The sequence below is a fragment of the Acomys minous genome, assembly GCF_964271855.1.
Source record: "Acomys minous genome assembly, chromosome: 2".
Classification (NCBI taxonomy): domain Eukaryota; kingdom Metazoa; phylum Chordata; class Mammalia; order Rodentia; family Muridae; genus Acomys; species Acomys minous.
The window spans coordinates 79,518,753-79,538,579 of record NC_140484.1 but is presented as its reverse complement, the minus strand read 5'-3'; the positions used below and the strand labels follow the sequence as shown (position 1 = coordinate 79,538,579).

At 43.0% G+C, this 19,827-nt stretch overlaps 1 protein-coding gene across 2 annotated transcripts; it reads right to left on the bottom strand.

The window, feature by feature from the left end:
* Nucleotides 1-2,668: 2,668 nt before the first annotated feature.
* GP2 (glycoprotein 2) lies at nucleotides 2,669-19,047 on the bottom strand. Of its 2 annotated transcripts, none has more exons than XM_084773916.1 (11): nucleotides 18,299-19,047; nucleotides 16,860-16,995; nucleotides 14,164-14,613; nucleotides 13,069-13,179; nucleotides 12,357-12,568; nucleotides 11,619-11,767; nucleotides 10,113-10,358; nucleotides 8,909-9,071; nucleotides 7,255-7,339; nucleotides 5,636-5,680; nucleotides 2,669-3,143 (listed from the first exon to the last, which is right to left on the bottom strand). In XM_084773916.1, exons 1-11 carry the CDS (start codon nucleotides 18,386-18,388, stop codon nucleotides 3,085-3,087), a joined length of 1,746 nt encoding a protein of 581 aa, XP_084630042.1. In that variant the 5' UTR covers nucleotides 18,389-19,047; the 3' UTR covers nucleotides 2,669-3,084. The 2 variants fall into 2 exon arrangements, with proteins under 2 accessions (XP_084630042.1, XP_084630041.1); XM_084773915.1 differs by lacking the exon at nucleotides 18,299-19,047 and adding an exon at nucleotides 18,254-18,274.
* Nucleotides 19,048-19,827: the final 780 nt, after the last annotated feature.

The following is a 19,827-nucleotide window of genomic DNA, read 5'->3' as shown; positions in this document are numbered from 1 at the left end:
GTGTGTGTGTGTGTGTGTGTATGTGTGTACATTCATACATGAGGATCACTGAGTCTCCCTATATGATGTAAATGGGGGTCTGTGTATGTGTTTGTTCTTAAAGAGCCATGCATATGACAGTATACATGTTAGTATTAAATATCAACACTGGTGTGCATGCTTCTGTTTGCTGGTTTATATATCTCTTTACATGTGTCAGTGAACACACACATTTTCTACCAGTATATGAAACTGTACTATTGCATGTGTACTGTGTTAATGGAGGCAGAACACAAGGTTTAACTAAGATATTTTCTCTGAAGTTTGCCTACCTAAGCATATGCCCTGACCTCAGTCTTTAAAAACTATAGTACTCTCACCACAAAGATGGTTTACTCATCTTTAAGTTGGGGGGAATAATTGTTCCTACCTTCAATATTTAATGTGAGGGTAACGTCCATAGTGCATGCTAAAAATATTGATAACAAAATTATTCATGCTAATAATAAATATGTAAGTGGCTGATCTAGAGAGTTTAAGTGTGGCTTTTTTTTATTTGAAGATGTGGCCTTGGCACATGACCTTAACAACCTTAGTATGTATATCTATTAATCTTTCAATGTTAGTGTAGACAAAAGCATCAAGGTGCACAGGACTGGAAACGAAGGATATGTATTTGAGTGTGGTATTCTTTTTTTTTTTTCAAGACAAGGTTTCTCTGTGTAGCCTTGACTGTCCTTGACTTCCTTTATAGTCCAGGCTGGCCTCGAACTCACAGAGATCTGCCTGCCTCCACCTCCCGAGTGTTGGGATTAAAGGCATGCGCCACCACCCCTGGGTGAGTGTGGTATTCTTAAGAATGTTCTAACAGGACCATCTGAGGGAAAAGATTCTTTCTCATGTACTATCTTATTTAGAACACAAACTGAGATTTAGCAGTTATTCAATACATTTATACTGACCAAATGAGCAAAGTGGAGGACTAGTTAGAGACTGTTGTTCGAATAGCATGGTCACTTAAAAGAAAGAATAAAAAGCAGGAACAACTAGTTCCCTAGTTAGTTATGCAGCACACAGGTGGACAGATACGTTGATAAGTATATGAGATGGATGACTAATAGCTGATAGCTATAGAGATATCGATAGGCAGATAGGCAGCAGACACTTATACATCCAAGTTTGGCTCTAGTTGGGTGGAATTCTCTCTACTTATTTGAAAGGAGATGCTCAAGTCCATATCTCCCAGGAAGCAACAAAATTTTGCTCCTGGTAGCTGTATGTGTTATCTTGGACTTGCTGTGAGTGGCTGATGAAAAGGGCTCCGCAGATGGAAAAGCTAAGTTGCTCCTACCTAACACCTACAAGAGTCTGTTTCCTTTCACCTCTGACAATTGGGGTTCACATAGCATTATACTTAACAGGAGAATTGTACTATTTAAATAAGAACTTTGTTCTGTTCCCCAAATCTTCCATTCTACAGAATAGAGAAACTGGATCTTAAAGAAAGGAGAAGGTTACCAATGTCCAGACCTCTTGTAGGCCAGTTCCTACCATGCAATCTTCCTACAAATGCAGTACATGTTGACTTTAAAGCTCACAGAGAAACAGCAGCTGCTATCACAGTGGCCTGTGAGATTCTGAAGAAACAGATCCATTGATTTGAGACCCACCCATGAAGTGAGTCTCATATGCTGTTTAGTGTTAGTTGGTCCCATTTAACCAGTTTCAATTGACTGGAGCTGGAAAAATCCTGGCCCAAACAGCAAGTTGGAGTGTGCTAAGCCAGTGTGAGCATGGGACATTAAAACACTAGACATCGCTGCTATTCCATAAACTAGGAAGTGATGTGCAAGGGAAATGCAGGAGACACCCAAAGTTAAGCAGGTGTAACTAGCCATGTAGCTTCAGGAAGTGTGACAGAGGAAAGACAGACAAACTGTGGTGTATCATGGCTTCTCCAATCTGACTCCTAGTGTGTAAGCAACTAGGGTGTACTACTTGCCCTTGGTCTTCTTACTCCACTATCATAATTTCATTTACTAGAATCTCCAGACATCATAATTAGTAAGGCTAGAATATGATATACCTGTATTATTCCCCCTTTGCCTGGGTTAGCTTGAGTGAGTCTCCTGTCTTGAAAGCACATCCTGTCTGAACACAGGCATACACTGCAAACTCTCAGCAGACAGACGTGCTTAGCACCCAGGCCCTGACTCTGGCTTCTCCCATTCCTCCAGAGGCGAGCTTGGAGAAGCCTCATGTGTAGCTGTAAAGAGAGAGAGCGTCCCTCATTGGTCACGTAAAGTGCATTGTCATACTTGATTAAAAGTCTTCAGGGAAGGTCATGCCCTGTCTCATGCCCAGGCTTTGTTGCTAGATTCCCACATGGGGTCTGGTGCTTCACTTTTTCCCTGGATTCTCCTGCTTACTCTTCCAAACCGAGCACATCACAATAACAGCAGCAAGTGCTGTTCCTCAAGGCAATGGCAGCTCCACATCAAAACAAAGCTGTTCTTCCAGTGTGCAGGCCCCAAGTGGAGAGATATGTACATAGTTCTGGGTACCATTGCAGGGTTGGAGGGCACATAGGAGTAGTAGTACAAGTCTCCCCTTTAAGAGTCTTCATCTCCCTCCCCACAGTTCCATGTTCCCATGACAACTGTTTAGACAAGAATGGAAATACATCAGGTAGAATGAAACCAAGGGTCAATTCATTTCATTAGCTGTCAGGACAAGCAACATTGAGAAAGAATCATGCGACTTGCCCTTTCCCACCCACTAACAGGACACCTCTACCCAGGAGTTATCGATATGCATTGCATTTCAACTAATTACTAGTACCAAAGAAGCACCTAGTGGGTTTAGATTCACTTCTAAGTCTCACTAATGAGGGAGGAAGTTGACATAGGACAAGTTGGCAGAGCCTGAGCATGAGGAAAAGAGGAACATAAAAGAGAATATCCTTCCCTATCTCCAAATCCAGCCTAACTTTGAACCAGGGCTGTTCCCATGATACACAGAGGATCCTGCTCTACCCAAGGATGGATAAGAGCCATTGTCAGAGGGAAGAACAAAAGCTCAGATGCTAGGTGTTCATCTCGCGTCTCATAACAGCCAAGTCAGGAAGACAGTAAAGAAGAGCATGGGCCAGGCCAACAGGAACTCTGAAACACAAGAGACATGAGTCAAATGTTGAGCTTTGACACTTAGCAAGTCAATGCCGGCTGGCCACCTTGTCACTTGCTGTAGAACAGGACAGCATCGTAGCCCTAGATTTGGTTGGGACAACAACTGCTTTTTCCATTTTCTTCTGGGCTTATGGGAGGCAGTTTTCTCGGCCTTCTTTGCAGAGAGGTGGTGCCTGTGACTAGATCTTGTCAATGAAATCAGGATGGAAATGATAAATTCCATTTGTAGGATTCATAATAAAAGCCTCCAGCATGTTCTATTATTTGCCAAGTATCCTGGATGTGACTCACAGAACATAGCGATTTTACCATGAATTACCAGGGGGGAGGAGGAGCCTGGGTTTCTAAGTCAAGGATTTAGGGTTATTAGCTATAGCTGCTGACATCACTTACATTGACTAATAATGAAGAGGCAAAAAGACGGGAGTAGAATGCACCACCTCTGAGCCTTGACTATTTAGCTTGGAATCTCAGCTCTGCAACTACCTGGGTAGACCTAGACAAGACATTATGCTTCTCTGTGCCCAAGTTTCTTTTTATGCAAAATATAACCATTAACAACACCTATTGATATATCATATTTTATAAGGTTTAAATGACTCAATTCATATCAAGCATTTGCTATAGCATTTTTGGACTGGGAACTATAACTCTGTGGCAACCTACTTACATGGCGAATGTTCGTAAGTTCAATCCCCAATGCCACAATAAAATTAAAATATGTCCCTAGAACATTGTAAGCACTGCGTAAATGTTGGTAATGGAAATTAGACTTTGATGTCATGTGTGTGTGTGTCCTGCACACTATTATATGTTTAGTGTTAAAGAGAAGAAATATTGAATGGCAGTTGTCTCTAATAAGCATGTCAACCCCCTTTGACACCACTACCTACCAAATTAAAGCATCTCCAGACTCCCAGCAATTCAAAGGGAGGAGAAAGAGTGATTTTCAGAAACACAAATGTATGACAGGGAGTTTTTACGATGAGACGCAGATGGATGATCAGTTAATTCTGAAGCATCGGAAGGGGCTCCAGTTGATGGCAAACTATGAGAACCACAGAGCCCTCTTGTGGCAGCTTGCTCCCTCTCTTCAGATTCATCCTCTTTTCCTCCAGAAGGCGCCAACATCTACAGCACACCTAAGACAGCTCAGCAGGCTGGGAAGGCACGCTTCTGATCACTGCACCAATGTGAATGGGTGATGAAATGAAAGAGACTTGAGGTCTCTGACTTTAAGGCGCTTTTGCTCTGTGCTCTGTGCACTTCACACAATAAGTCTTTTCTGAATACCATCAAAAGTCAGCCCTGAACTGTGCTTATTTGATAACTACTGCAGAGTTGAGAATTTGAACATGAAAAGAACAGTTTCCTGTCTATATTCACTAATATCTGTGAACTAATACCAGGTGCTAAAATATATATATATATGTTTTCCATCTAATCCAAAACACATTCTTCAATGTCTCCGGCCTTAAATTCCAAGTCATTCATCAAAACTCCATTCAGATATCTGTGCATGTGATTGATCTTCTCTGGTGTGGTTAATTAGGCCTCCATGTACACCTGCTTTATCTGTCTGCTTGTCACTTAGCATCTTATTTCTCTGTCTCATTTACTTAGCCTCCATTGCCTCTGCCTATAGGGCTCTGTTTACGTAATACTTTCTGGTCTAGAGAGGTTTTTCTCTCCAGGTCAAATATCATTCCCTCTGACAGTTCTTCTGATTCATGTTCTCTTCCTACTTGGATCATGAAATCATCAAACATTGTTTGGGCATATGGCCATCCAAGGCAGAGATTTCATTTCCCAGGTTGTTTTGCAGCCAAGTGTGGCCATATAGCTAGATAATAAACAATGATATATAGATGGAGGTGTTAGGTGCCAGATGCCAGACTGTTCCATAACACTCATTGACTTTCTTCATGTTCCTCTTCCCTGATGCCTGGTTGTTATCTTGGACCATAAAAATAATGACCTCACCCAAAAGAACAAGCTGGAAGGCACTTGAATCTTTGATTGATTGCTCAATCATGAATTTTCTTATACATCAGATTTCACTTATGTGTTAGAGAAATAAACTCTCTAACTTAAGACTTTGTTACTTATGCCTGTAACTTCCTATCACACCATCCATGTTTTATTGCTAATTAAATTATTTTTTGCTCTTTATTTTCTATTTTGCATACTGGAACATTACCTCTATGAGGGCAGGCACCTATCCTGTATTGATCAGCATCATATTACCAGTTCCTGGAACAGTAACTGGCACACAGTCATGTTTGGTTAATACTTCCTGTTAAGCAAAGGTCTCCTCTGCTAGATTATAAAACCACTCTTGGGTTAGCCCCATTTCACTCCCAGTGTTTCCCAGCACAGGGCCTAGCACACTGAAGGAGATGCATAGATGTTCAAAGGTTTGGAGAGATTTGGCTGTGCTATGAGAAAAGCATAAAAAATCCATGTACCTGCAGTGCTGAGAGTCCCATTTGAGGCATCAAGAGTCTGAGCACCTGTGGGCAAAAGCAGAAGATGAGGGTCATGCTCTGATGGCTGCAGTTCTGGTGCCATAGCTGCTCCCAATCCTCCTAGACCCAGTCACCATGCCAACAAGCAATGCTCACTGCAGAGGCTTCTGTTAGCTAGCAGGCATACATTTAAGCACATCCCATGCACCTTTCACCTAGTTTTCTTAATCGATTTGTGAAGAAAGAACCTTTATCCCCCATTTGTCTGGAGGGAAGACAGAGGCTCAGTGATGCCAAGGAGCTTGCTAAGTTGATGTTTCAGACAGTAGCAGAGCTGGGGTTCCAGCCTCAGGGTGAGGGTTACTTCCCATTGTCAACTAGAAAGGGTTGAGAGGTGCCTAGGAGATGGCCACATACAGCTGGGGGTGTGTCAGTGAGGGATTTTCCAGAGAAGATCAAAGAAAGGAGTAAAAGATCTCCCTGGATGTGTGTAGTGCTATTCTATAGCCTGGGGGCCTTGATGGGTTAAAAGGGAGAACGGTGAAATCTCCATGAGACTCACTCCCCTTCCTTCCCTTCCTCTCCTTGGTTGCAATGAATCAATGAATTAAACAGCCTTGTTCCACTTCAGTCTTCTTCTGTGACATTCTGCCTGACTAGAGGCCCAGGGATATGGAGGCAAGTCACCATACATCCAAACCTCTGAAATCATGAGCCAAAGAAATCTCTCCTCCTTGCGTCATTCCCTCAGCTATCCAGTCACAGCAGCAAGTAGCTAGCATGTCTTGTGTGCTTGTTTCCAGTGTGGATGCCCATATCTCCCTTCCTGAGTTGTCCTGTGACATCACACAAGGCTCTAAGTTGAGAGCTAAGTAAGGGGACAGGACCACTCAAGGCAGAACCTTCTCTCTGAGATAGCTCAGCTTGTTCATCCCAGAGGTAGAGGTGGGAACAATGCTGACCTGAGGTTGCCATGAGCAGCCAAGCTGATGATACACGGAAAGCTGCTCAGTACAGGATGTGGGTGAAATAGTATTTTTTACCGGAATTAAAATTATTGCGTCTTAATTTCTTCAAGGCAGAAAGTTATTTCATTTTGGTAGGAGGGGGTCTTGACTTCCCCATGGAGGTGAACATAAAACATGACAGTGCTATAAACAGTTGGGTAGGATGGATGAAGAGTTATAGAGTGGTTGCATAGATACCCCTCTATCCAATATCCAGAGGACCATAGCTGAATTTCGGGAAGCACATTCACCCTAAGGGACCCTGTGTAAGCTGTGGGGAAAGAGTGAAATCAGACTCCTGCCACTCATAAGCAAGTGATCTTAGATGAACCGTTGAGTCTCTCTGAGCCTTGGACTCTAAACAATGAAATGGACACTGTCATGGGAGGAATGGGTATACTGATGAGCCCAATAATTACGCTTGGTTTCTACCACATAGGCATCTCCATAAATGCCAAGGCACTTCCACTCACAGATAGACACATTCATCAGTGATGGGTGGACTGAGATAGCAGAAAACCCCAGGGTGGCTGACAATGGTGACCCCAAAGCATCTAAAGTTAATTATCTGCACTTGGCCAGCTATCCTTGTACCAGAACTTACCCACTTACCTCTCTTAGTGATGGGTCCTAAGTCTAGAACCCGAGCTAAGTTAATGGCTGGTCCATTACTGCGAAGTCGACTTGTAGAGCAAAGCTGTTGAGATAGGGAACTCTTGTTATATAAAAATTTCAATCTTGGCCGCTATGTGGAGACTGCCACGGACATGTATGTCTGGGAAGCTGTGGCCTAAGCACTTGGATATCCCACCAATTGGGCCTTCTTTTTATGCTGTGATCTCTTTCAACTGTGAGATTCACAGTCATGCCTTAACACACCTGGGTTCGAATCTCATCTTTATTTTCTCTTGTATAATTTGGACAAATGTCTTTATCTATCTATTTTAATCAAATAGTTCATATCTTGTTTTCTTTAGGTAGTTATTCATACATTCATTTATTCATTTATGAATACAAACATGCAAGAAGGCCAAGGATTGACATCAAGTGTCTTTCTCTACTGTTGTCCACCTTACTTTTTGACACAAGGTCTCTCAGTCAACATAGAACTTGTCATTTTGTTTAAGCTGGTGACCCAGTGAGCCTCCAGAATCCTCCTGTCTCTTCACTCCCAGGACACACGCCACCATCCTAATTTTCACATGGGTTCTGAGCACCCAAACTTGCGTCTTTGTGCTTGTATAGCAAGCATCTTACTTCAGAACTTCCAAGATCTGCACACCTGGTTTTAAATATTAAAATGAAATATAACAGCAGTAACATACAAACACACTATGAACACTCAAGGAATACCAGCCATTCAAAAAAGTGCTCATTAGGGGTGAAAGTATGGACATCAAAATCAAAGCTCAGATGGGGAACATCTCAATGTTGGTGCTTTAGCTCTGTGTGGGCCTGTGGGTTAGTGGCTTCTCTAAGCTCCTGTTTCTTTATTTTCATAATGAGGCTTCATTTGATCATTGTGAGAGCTCAATTAAATAAAGATGTGGAAGTTTTATTTAGTGCAAGGGCTGACATAGAGGAAGCATTGAAAAGGCCTTACCACAGGCTCACATACATCCCTCATTTGAAAGTCTGGGATTCAGAAATATTCAGTATTTGGTACTTTCTAAGATTTTTGAAGTATTCACAGTCTCTACAAGTTTCTCATTTATAATCTGATGATCTGCAACCCAAAATATTTCAAAATCTGAAACTTTTTGAACTTCATTTTGGCTCTCAAAAACTTTGGAACATTTGGTATTTGAAATTTTTGAATCAATTGTGCATAATTTGTACTATTATAATCATTCATAATAAATGTTATGTCGAGGAAAGCTAAAATGCCTTGTGAAGAGACAATAATTGCTCATAAATAGGCTTTGAGGACATTCAAAGCCTTTTTTTATTCACCTTCCTCTCTTTCTTATATTCATCTACTCATCCATCATCTGTCTTTCCTTCTCTCAAGCATCCATCCATCCATTCAACTTTTTTCTTCTCTCCTCCTTTCCTCCTTCCCCTTTCTCCTTTTCTTCCTTTCCTCCTTCCCTCCCCTCTTCTCCTCCCTTCCTCCTTCCTTCCTTCCATCCTTCCTTCCTTTCTTTCTCCTTCCCTTCCTTCCTTCCATGTGTTTATCCACCTTCTTTTCACCCATGCCTCCATCTATAAGACCAATAAATGTATGCAGAGAGCCTACTGGGCACCAGTCTAAAGAGACACTCACTGGTGTACACTGCTCATGAGTGGAATCACACAGGTAAACTTCACAATGCAGGAAAACTAGGTCATAATTTCCAGCAAACATAAACATCTGTACAGAGAATCGACTCTCCGAGGACACCCCATTCTCCTCTATGCTGATGGTGGAATCACGTTGATTTGGGCAGCTAGGAGAATGAAAAGGACAAAGGTGTAACTTCTAACCCAACACTAGAGAATATGAAAGATCTCACTGCCCCAACTCTTTCCACCATACTTTGATGAATTTTTCTAGTCTGTCATTCCTCAATTAGTTTGTATGGTTTAAGTTTTTGGGTGCACAGTTTCTGGGGTGAGTCAGACTATCACTCTCCTTATTTTTAGGTAAGTGATCCAGGGCTGGTTAACCATTTTGGTTGTGCTTCCATTGTCTAGTTTATTTGGTTTTTTTTTTTCACTTTTTTGTTTTACAAATTTCCGTATTATTAAGAATTACATACATATATACAATGGAGTGTGATCATACTCTCCAAGTACCCTTAGTTCCCCATATATCTCTTGACAGTGAAGCAAAGACATCACACCTATTTCACACAATCGATAAGAGCCCTTACTGAGGGTGAGGTAGACATTTTCTCACCACAGCTCTTGGCATAGGGCTTATCTCAAAGGCAAATATTGCCAAGTATCATTATTATGATTGAATTGTAACCTCCACGGAGGCATTTGCTTTGTTTTTTATCAGTAAATGACATCCAATGATATCCTTCCTATAATATTGTAATATCATCTTCATTTTAATTGATGTAAGCATGCAGACATACATCTTTAATATATATAACATATATACCACATGTAATCATATATGTATATAAAACAGATCATTATTACTTAATTGAGTAATATTTAACAATAAGCTTAATAAAAAAGTTATCAAGACTACTGAAATGGAAAATGACTGGCATTCCATTACCCAACTCATCCAATTTATTTTAATACTTTAGGCTAAACTATCAAGAATAACATTTCAAGATAAAATGAAATGCTTATTATAATATGTAATGCCAAATTAATTCCAAATGGCATGAACCAATTTACACCTCTGCCAGCAATGGATGAGATGACATTTTACCCAAAACCTAGTTATGACCAAAATAAAATATAATCATCATCATCATCATCATCATCATCATCATCATCATCATCATCATCCCAGAGTCTCCTAATACCTGTTTCTGATGATGAAATACTTCAGGGGGTCATTTCTGTCTTCTGAAGGGGTGGCATAGCAGTTCTTCAACAACAGCTTGAACTTGGAAGTATCTCCTCTCTCCAAGATGGCACCCACATAGAGCATAGACTCCACGGGAAGTACCACTTTGCCCCCTTCATATGGCTGTGTGTAGCTCTGGTCTTGAAAGAGGGCCATCCTGACAGTGAACTCTCCTGCCCCGCCCACATCAATATTCAGAGAACTGAGACAAAGAAAACCACAACAATGGAAACATCAGGCTTTGACCAGATAAGGCAAATAAATCAAGCCCTGTACTAGTATGAAGTTACAGAAAACGATGCTTCTTTGATCTCTAAATGAATAAGCTGATAATTGAAACAGAGCACTTCTTGGCACCTAAGTGCTGAACTTGAAAGGCAGTCAAACCCATCTCCAGGATTTGCACTCATTCCTCCTGTGTGGCAGGTACATCAAGCTCTTACTCAAGGAACAAGACTAGTACACAGCCACCATCTTGTCACTTGAGCAATAGGGCTTGAGATCAGCTCTTACAGGCTCACAGTTTTTAGCCTTATGTCTCCTCCTTCCACCCCACAATTTTCCGCTGAATCCAGTTTGAACTAAATAAATGGCTTTCCTTTTTATATTTAGGAACATGAGCTCCACTGCAATCTAGGCTGAAAAGTTTTGAAGTTTGACATTTTTAACCCTTCTCATCCTGCAATTCTGAGAGCCTAGGAGACCATGGGGGAGGCCAGAGTAGGGGGAGGGAGAGGGACAGGCACACGATTTCTAGCTGACAGTTAAAAGAAATCCCTTAGCCATTCTAGGATTATGTAATACCTGGGGCAATGAGCTTCACTCCAGGCAGAGGTATAGGGAGAAACAGATGCAAACAAAAGCCCTGCCAAGATACTATCCCACCTAAACTGTTGTTTCCTTCTGTATCTGGTGAGGATAGGTGCTGTTTCCTCAAAGGCAGACTTAAATTAACTGGGCTTAAATTCCAAGCCTTCAAGTAATCCTCCCTGCCCCTTGCACTCTCTACCCCACAGGGATTAAGTCTGGGGTCTATGTCCACTGAGCGGAAGCACCTCATGCTTCTCCTACATTGCACTCTCTGACTTGCCGATGGTTATTAGTTAGGCTATTGAAATGATTCATTGCCTGCTGCCTTTTTTCTCAAGGTGAGTGAACTTGTCTGGAGTTTTTGTTTCCTGGGCACATTTTAAACACTGATCCATGGTACAGCATTGCCTCATAGTAAGATTCTTTACTTTTCACAAGTGCCTTGATTATGCTGAATGTTCTTGGCTACAATACAGAAATTAATAATTCAGTGAGTGGAAGCTTTTGCAGCAAGTTGGTAGCACTGTGTGGACATCATAGATTGTGTGTGTGTGTGTGTGTGTGTGTGTGTGTGTGTGTGTGTGTGTGTGTGTGTGTGTGTGTGAGATCAACGTCAGAGGTACAGGTCAAAGACCAAAGGTAAACACCATACCTTACAATGGGCTGGAGTGCAGTTTCAAGGCTTATCTTCATGTCCAGAGGGTAGGCACACTGAAAGTTAACATTGACAAGGAAATCCCTGATGATGAAATCAGTGGCCAAGAAGAGAGTATTTCTGTAGATGGCATAGGTCCTGTTGCCCTTCGGCATAAAAAATAAAACAGCATATGTTTATTATGCAGATGTATATAGGTGTATCTCAAACTCAGATCTGTCTGATTCCACCGTTAGTGTTCCCAACCATGGAGCCACCTTGAATTGTGGCCTCCAGGGCTAGTACTTAGGGCAAGCCCAGAGTAAACTTTCCAAAATGAGTGGTTGACCCTGTGGAAGAGTCAGAGGCTGGCATGTTGCTCTTCTCACAACACCCCCAATTAAGATCATCGTAATCAGAGATGACTTTATGAAGCTCAGGTGTTAAGCTGTCCAAGCCTAAGCTCTTTTTTTTTTTTTTTTTTTTTTTTTTTTTTTTTTTCGAGACAAGGTTTCTCTGTGTAGCCTTGGCTGTCCTGGACTAACTTTGCAGACCAGGCTGGCCTCAAACTCACAGCGATCTGCCTGCCTCTGCCTCAAGCCTAAGCTCTTTAATAAGGACCAGCATGTATAAACTCACATAGCCAAGGAGGCCAAAAGAGGATAAGACATTTGTGTGAGATCTCACAGCTATGAAGATGTTTCCATTAGCACAGATACCAACTACCTTCTAGTAGCAATGCGTAGCAGCACTTACCTCCAGAATGTTCCCACAATGACTAGCCACAACAGGGATAGTCATGGACACCCAGTTGTTGGGCTCGTTTTGCATGATCCTGCTGCAGTTCCTGTCATTCAGGTAGGCAACGATCTCTTCTTTGAAACCCAGACCTCCCAGCAAACACTTGTCTAACTTCACCTTGATCTCATTGGCTCCGCAGTCCAGCTGAGGCTCCAAACTCTGAGTATCTACGAGGCCAAGAATGAGGTCAGTGGAGTGGACAGGGGACCAGACAATGAGGAGCATCTACATTCCCTGCCTTTCGGCAAATCTACCATGCCCATCAAGTTGCTGGATAGACTAGATGAAGTCTGGGCTCCCGGTACAAGTCACACACAGACTGATAAAGAGGCTTCTGGTCCAAGACTTCTAAGAATCTCAAGTACAGGCACGGCTTAGCTGCTCTTGGGAAAAGAAAGTAGTCCTGTATTCCAGACTAAACCAAAGCCAGATGCCCATGCCAGAGCCACTAGTTCATATAGTGCTACAGTAGCCAACCTGGAAGCTTGGTCTGGCTCCCACCCCCTCTCACCATTGAGAACCCACTGGCTTTATAACAAGTAGCCCAAATAATTCTCAAGACCTCCACAACACCAGCTCCATGGCCTCTGACTCTGGTTACCCCCTCATCCTGAACCTCTAAGGCTCTTCCTCTTGCCCTGGCCTCTTAACCCTAGGAGTTTCTCACCAGAAACATTGAGTCCCTGCCTACAGACACAGGCCCAGTGGTCATCTTGGAATACACATTCCTCCTCAGGGCGACAAGGAATCTCACAGTTCTTTAGTGCAGTGGAAGGGTCTAGAGGAAAGGGATGGAGAAAGAGGGTCAGGATGCAGAGCAGGGTGGGTCTGAGTTCTCCTAAGCCAACACTCTCATTCTTTCAGTCTTTATAAACAGATGAGCCATACCCTCCACTCATATTTCCTGACTCCTAAATCCAGCAGAGGGAATAACATCCCTGAAACTGCTAAGCCAAGCAATACTGTAGCTACTTTATTTTGAATCATTTGACCCCTATGGTAGAAACATGTGACAGGACAGAGTGATTTTAAGTCAACAGTTGCCAGGGTTATAGGGCCTGGGTTTAAGTCCCAGCATTTCTACAGTTGTTTTGTGATACAGGGACTGAGTAGGGGGATTTAGTACATCAATGTGCTTAAAGCAGAATGGTAGAGTTCCACTGTGAGCAGTGTGAGCTATTGTTTTTGCTTTTTGTTTCAGAAAAGAAAACAGATTCATTTGAAGAGGAGTAAATCTTGAGAAAAGTAAATTTTTAATGCGCCTGGGTTCTTGAGTGTGTGTGTGTGTGTGTGTGTGTGTGCATGTATGTGTGGGAGTGAGCACTCATGAATACACAGAGGCTAGAGGAGGACATCAGATGTTCTTACTCCCTTAAGACAAGGTCTCTCATTGAATCTGGGTCCAGTCTCCTGTCTCTGGTCCCCGCAGTCTGAGGATAACAGGCATGCTTGGCCATGTTCACCTTTTTATGGGTACTGGGGATTCGAACTCATGCCCTCATGCTTTCACATGAAACACTTTTACTTGCTGAGGCTTCTAACTAGCCCAATATTATGCAATATCATTTATAAGTAAGACTATCTCACACTCAAATGTAAGCTTCTGGCTTGTGCCTGGCAAATCATAAATTACATTTCTGTGAGTATGTTTCTAACAGGATCCCAGCAGTGGTTACTTTGCTTAGTGTCCTCTTGATCATCTCTGTTGGCTCCACTGAGTCCTTGGCAGGACAGGTAATCCTGCCCTGCAGATGCTCCTTACCTGTGCAGTATCTCAGACTGCACCCAGGGGTACCCTGGAACCTGTACACGTGATAGTGTCTCGATTCTTCTGAGCAGGCCTTCACCTGAACCTCAGAACTCCAGAAGCAACAATTTTCATTCCAGTGGGCACAGGCTGTGCGGCTGACAATGCCATCGCCAAGAATGGGGTGAGATCCATTCAGCCACATGGGAGAAAAGGTGTGACACCTGTATATATCTACACAGGTCTCTGGCATCTTCACCCCTCCTTCACCCACAAAGCGGTACCAGCCGTGCAGCTGATCATCACACTCTTCTGATTCCACCTTGTTCTCTGTGCTTCTGGAGGGATCATCCAGGATGGTGTAATTCTGGCAGGGGTCAAAGCAGACGCCAGCATCTGGAGTGTCAGGAGCTCCACAGTCAAAGTCCAGCCTGTCAGAGCTGCTGTCTCTGAGGCTTCCATAATCTGGGCAGAACAGATAACATGAGGGTTTATTGAGCAACTCCACAGCCTTCAGGGTTTTATTCCTTCCCCATTTTGCTTTGAATATCCTAATGATCCCAATGAGACCAATAGGTACACATTGCAGTAACTAACATCAAACATTGTCATTTGGGAAGCAGAATGACCAGCAGAAGAAAAAAAAAGCCAGGCCACCACCTTGCACAACCCCACTGCCCCACCCAGGATTAGAAAAGAGTTTCTCTATGGGGCACTCACAGGACACTATGTGTTTCCTGCTAAACCTGGTGTTTGCTTTGCTCACAAATATAATACAGGATCCCTGAGAAGATCCTCAGACATTAGTAAGCAGAAATAAGTATTGGTATGTTGCTTGACTTGGCAAAATATGTCTTAAAATAAAAGTGGTCCTAAGTTAGACCCATCTCTAGAAGTAATTACAAATTTGTTGTATAGACATTGGAGTTTTCTCATGGATGTGCAAACAACACACACACACACACACACACACACACACACACACACTGTTGTTTTAAACACTGGTTGCAATTTTTAACCTATTATAAGATGGACATTGGTCCCTGTCAATCGGTAACCACAGAGGTCAGCATCCATACATCTATCATATCAGGCATCCCCAAGCTTAGTGTTACTGCACATTATTTCCTGAGTTATTCACTATTGTGCAACTGTCTTCAAAACAGAACCAGATAACATCAGAAGGGATTGGAGTACACCTCTGACCTGCTGGCTGCTGACCTGGAAAGGTGATTACACTCTCCTAAGACTTGTACACAACCACCCCTGAGAGTGTTAGGTTTCCATACTCCCCACACCTCAGGGCCTGCCATTTGAAGACCTGTTTGTGTTCCTGTAATTGACTTGTAGAGATATCTTCCAGTGAATCTCTTTAAAAATTAGTTTCATGTTGGGGGCTGAAGACAGTTCAGTTAGGAAGCACCTTGTAAGCAGAAGCATACGAGCTCGATCACAGAGAACTCATTTTTAAAAGCTGAACACGGTGGCATGAGCTTTTAATCCCACTGCTTGGAAAGTGGGAATAGGCAGGCCATGGGGGAGGTGTGACTCCCCAATCAGCTAACCTAGCTTATGGAGAAAGTGAGAAACCTTGCCTTAAAAAGCAAGGTGAATGGCACTGGAGTAACGGTATCTGAGGTTGTCTCTAGGCTCCATATGTGCATGTGCACACACAGACACACAGACAGAGACAGACAGACACACTTATAAACATATAAACAAATTTCATCTAAAGGAATAATATCTATGATAACGTAGGATGTACGGGTGGTTGTATTATCATATTATTTACTATTCATAAAATAAGTAGTCAACCATTAAAGGTTTTAAAGAGCTTCCCCAGCTGCCAGGGTCATTTTGAGTAGGTGTGTTTCATTTCGAAGATAAAGCCTTAAAGAGTAAACAATGCCATGTACACACAACTAGGTGCAACCAGTTACCTCTAGAATGGTGAACTAAGCTCATCTTTGGGCTCACAATTGTATACTTATCAGTGAGACTTTTTAAAAAGGAAGGAAAAGCTATTTTTCCAGCCTTGCTCACATGTGTTTGCTCTAAGGACAGAAATTGCAGTCCTTGTTATTCTTGGATCATTTCCCACACACCTTGTACTTTCCCATGGGTGGAAGAGCTCAGTTCTCATCCCAGCCTCCCACTACAGGACTCACACTTGCACCCTTAGCTGGAAACTTTTTCAAAAACTGTCAGGGTTGCTCCCATTTACAGATTTTGGGAGCTGGGTGTAGTGATTTTAATCCCAGAATTCTGGAGGCCAAGGCAGGAGGATTAAGAGTCAGTAAAACACACACACACACACACACACACACACACACACAGAGAGAGAGAGAGAGAGAGAGAGAGAGAGAGAGAGAGAGAGAGAGAGAGAGAGGAGGGGAGATTTTTGGAAGATAGAGATATTGCTAAATCTAGCACCTTCATTTGAGCAACTTGATAGAGGAGAAACTAGGTGACCGGATGCTTTCCCTTATCTTCCAGGCTGTGCTCTCTAATAACCTCCTGAAAGGGGCTGCAGAAGCTAAGGCTTCTGGCTTTGAGAGACTGATGATTCCCTTGCTTTCTGTCCCTGAGGTTTTGCTTCCAATTCTGTGCTCCTGGAACAGACCTGAGCAGCCTTTTCTCCTCCTACCTGCTACTCACTCCCCGGGTCTTGCTGAGCCTCTGAGATCCCTGGAGAGCAGACATTCACTCACCTTGCTGTGTTGTAGATGGAGATACCAGTGTTAGAATGCAGAAGGCCACAGCCAGCCACAGCAAGTCACAGCCCACCATCCTTTTCATAGAATGAGACTTGCAGGTCATTCTGCAGCCTGGAGCCTCTCCGTGCAACTATGGAAAAGGAAAGGCTCACATCAGGTCAAGGCAACAGACCTCTGTGTCCAGGAGTAAGGTTGAAACTCATATCAGTTCTGCACCTATCCTGTTACTCTATTTGCGTGAAGCCCCTTGCACAGTTTGACTCACTTATTAGGTCTCTGAACCACTCCACAGGAACATACTGTTATGTTTCCCATTTGGGGAGTGAAGTTTAGTTCCAAGAGTATATTAATCTAGCCAGGCATGATGGCACAGATCCATAATCCCAGTGCTCAGGGAGATAGAGGCAGGTGGATGGCTGTGAGTTCGAGGCCAGCCTGTTCTACAAAGGGAATCCAGGACAGCCACTGCTACACAGAGAAACCCTGTCTCAAAAAACATAGCAAACAAACAAAAAGGAATACATTATTAATCCAAGCAGTATTTATACAGCTGCTTCTCTGCATTTATGGATATTACACAGAAGCCAAACTGCTGGCATGATGTGCAGAAATGGAGTGGGATAGGAGTAGGGGCTTTCCAAGATGAAGTCCATAGAAAGCAAGCCAAAGGCGGGTCAGTGCTGCAGAATGTCCTTGAGCAGTACTTGGAAAGTCCCTGCATAGATGGAAACACACACTCTCTGGAAATTGAAGGCAAGAATTCTAGTGATTATGGGCACCTATGGACAAAACTGCTGCCTAGCTTGGTTCTGTGCATCAGGTCCCCCACTAAGACCCTCTAGGATTTCATAAGAATAGCACTATGTCAGACTGAATCCTAAGCCCCTTTCTCTCAGCACAGAATATGGCGTAAACCAGCTTCCCAGTAAAAAAAAAAATTACATGGTAAAATAATTAATACATGAATAAGCAAGGAAAGAAGTAAATAATAGACAAAATGTCTGCCACCTTTGGGTAACATTTGCCCTTCTTTGCCCTGAAAGAAGGACCTCTGGGTGATTTCTTGCAGCCCCTAAAAGATGTAAATTGGGTCCAGAAACCTGTTTCTGATGGGCTGCCCTGTGTATATCATGAGTGAACAGAACAGAGACAGAGTGGCACCCAGGACTATGATTTTAGAGATACCAACCCAAGTGGACACCTGTGACTTCTTAGTGGGAAGGGAAAGGATGTCATATATAAGATGGCCACACCCAGGAGGTGACTGAAACCATGAATTGAGTGATTTCGGAACATTTGACAGTGCTTAAAGTCCAGAGTCACTTCTGGCTTCAGAAAGGTTACAGATAGCCCTAGCAAGTCCTGTAGGTGGAGAGGGTGAAACTCACCTGCAGATGAGAAGAAATCTCACTGGGCCTTGGAGCAGAACTTACCTTAAGAGAAGAACCGAGAGCCTCCTTCCTCCTCTGCCCAGTGTGGGAACATAACCTGCTGCCTACCTTCTTTATACTGACACTCCCCATCCATGTGGCCCTTCATGATTGGTGCTGAGCTAGGACCAGTGCTAAATTCCCAGGCAATAGGACTTATTGAACGTAAGTAAGATAAGCTATTTGCCATACAGGGTAGCAAAAGGAAGGCTTTTGTGGCACCCGCATGGGAACTCTTCCAGAAGGTCCTGTTTCACACAAATGTTTCTCCATGTACTTAAGGTTGGCTACACCAGGTGCTGCCAATACCTTGCAATCATTATTTCTCACATCTAATCCTCCAATAAACCCACAAAGCAAAGCCAATGTCATGATTATTCTCACAGAGCAAATTCTAATGAGAAGGAAGCAAAAATGTCCAAAGGAAAGTAGATAGAAACCAAATAGGCTTGTTTGCTCAGTGGATGTACAGTGTGATTCCAGTTCCTAGATAATTGCATTAAAACACTTCTGCCAGATTCACCTGGAGCTAGAGAGTGTAATGGAATAAAGGATAGGTCTGAGAGCTTCCCATTTTTAACCCACAAAGTTTACCCAATTTCCAATTAAATATTTGGAAATGGTGAATTGTGGGAATGGAAAGAGATGCCCATGGCTTTTGGACAAAATCAGCATCAGTACAGCCTCTCCTCCAAGTCCTTAAAATAAGTGGGCTAGCCTAGACCACAGAACTGTGAAAAAAGACTTTAAGAGTTTGGTCATAGTCGGTCCCTTTCTCAAGTCACCCAATATCTAACCCCATTGCCCCCTACCCACCCAACTTTGTGTCTCTTTTTTCCTCTGGGGCCAATTTGTATTGCCTATATATTACTGGGTGTGTGGCCTTCCTCTGAGGTGTAATTGAATCATTAAACCTAATGGACTCTCCTTCTCCCAGTCAATATTATAGAGGCATATCTTCAGTTGAGGTTCTTCTTCCTCATAACTAGCTTGTATCAAGTTGGGAGAAAAACCAATGAGAAGAAAGGGCTTCAATCTGTCATGGCGGAGAGCATAATGCAGGTTTTAGTCCAAGGCAGTGGGAGCCTGTGGCAGAGGCTGTTCACATCACGAGAGACCAGGAAGTAGAAAGCAAGAGAGGAAGTGAGCTCAGGCCTAACAAATGGTCTGCCCCAAGTGCTCTGCTTCTGCCAACTGTACCCCACCTCTTAGAGGTTCCACAGCACCCCAAATAGCACCACCAACTGGGGAACAAATGTTGGAAAGAGGGGCCTGAGAAGACCATTTCAGACCCAAATTACAGTACAGAATTTCAAATTCACTCATAGGCTGACCCAGCTTGGATGACTCTCCCAAGCTTTATAGGCAGTCCCCAGGTCCTGCTTGGCTTCTCCTCTTGCATTCAGACTCTTGAGATCCCTCAAACTCAACAGCTCCCAGTCTGAACTCATCAGCTCTTAGACTCCCCTCCTCTCCCTATGTCTACCATCACCTTTATTGATGGCAGCATTGTTCCTAGTCTTCCAGCCTGG

Coding starts and splice junctions, on each gene's coding strand:
- GP2 (XM_084773916.1), bottom strand. CDS start 18,388: ATGGGGAGTGTCAGTATAAAGAAGGTAGGCAGCAGGTTATGTTCCCAC. Junction 12,569..13,068: donor GCAGGGACTCAATGTTTCTG/GTGAGAAACTCC, acceptor TTGGCCTCGTAG/ATACTCAGAGTTTGGAGCCT. Junction 3,144..5,635: donor TGGGACTCTCAGCACTGCAG/GTACATGGATTT, acceptor CTTGTGTTTCAG/AGTTCCTGTTGGCCTGGCCC.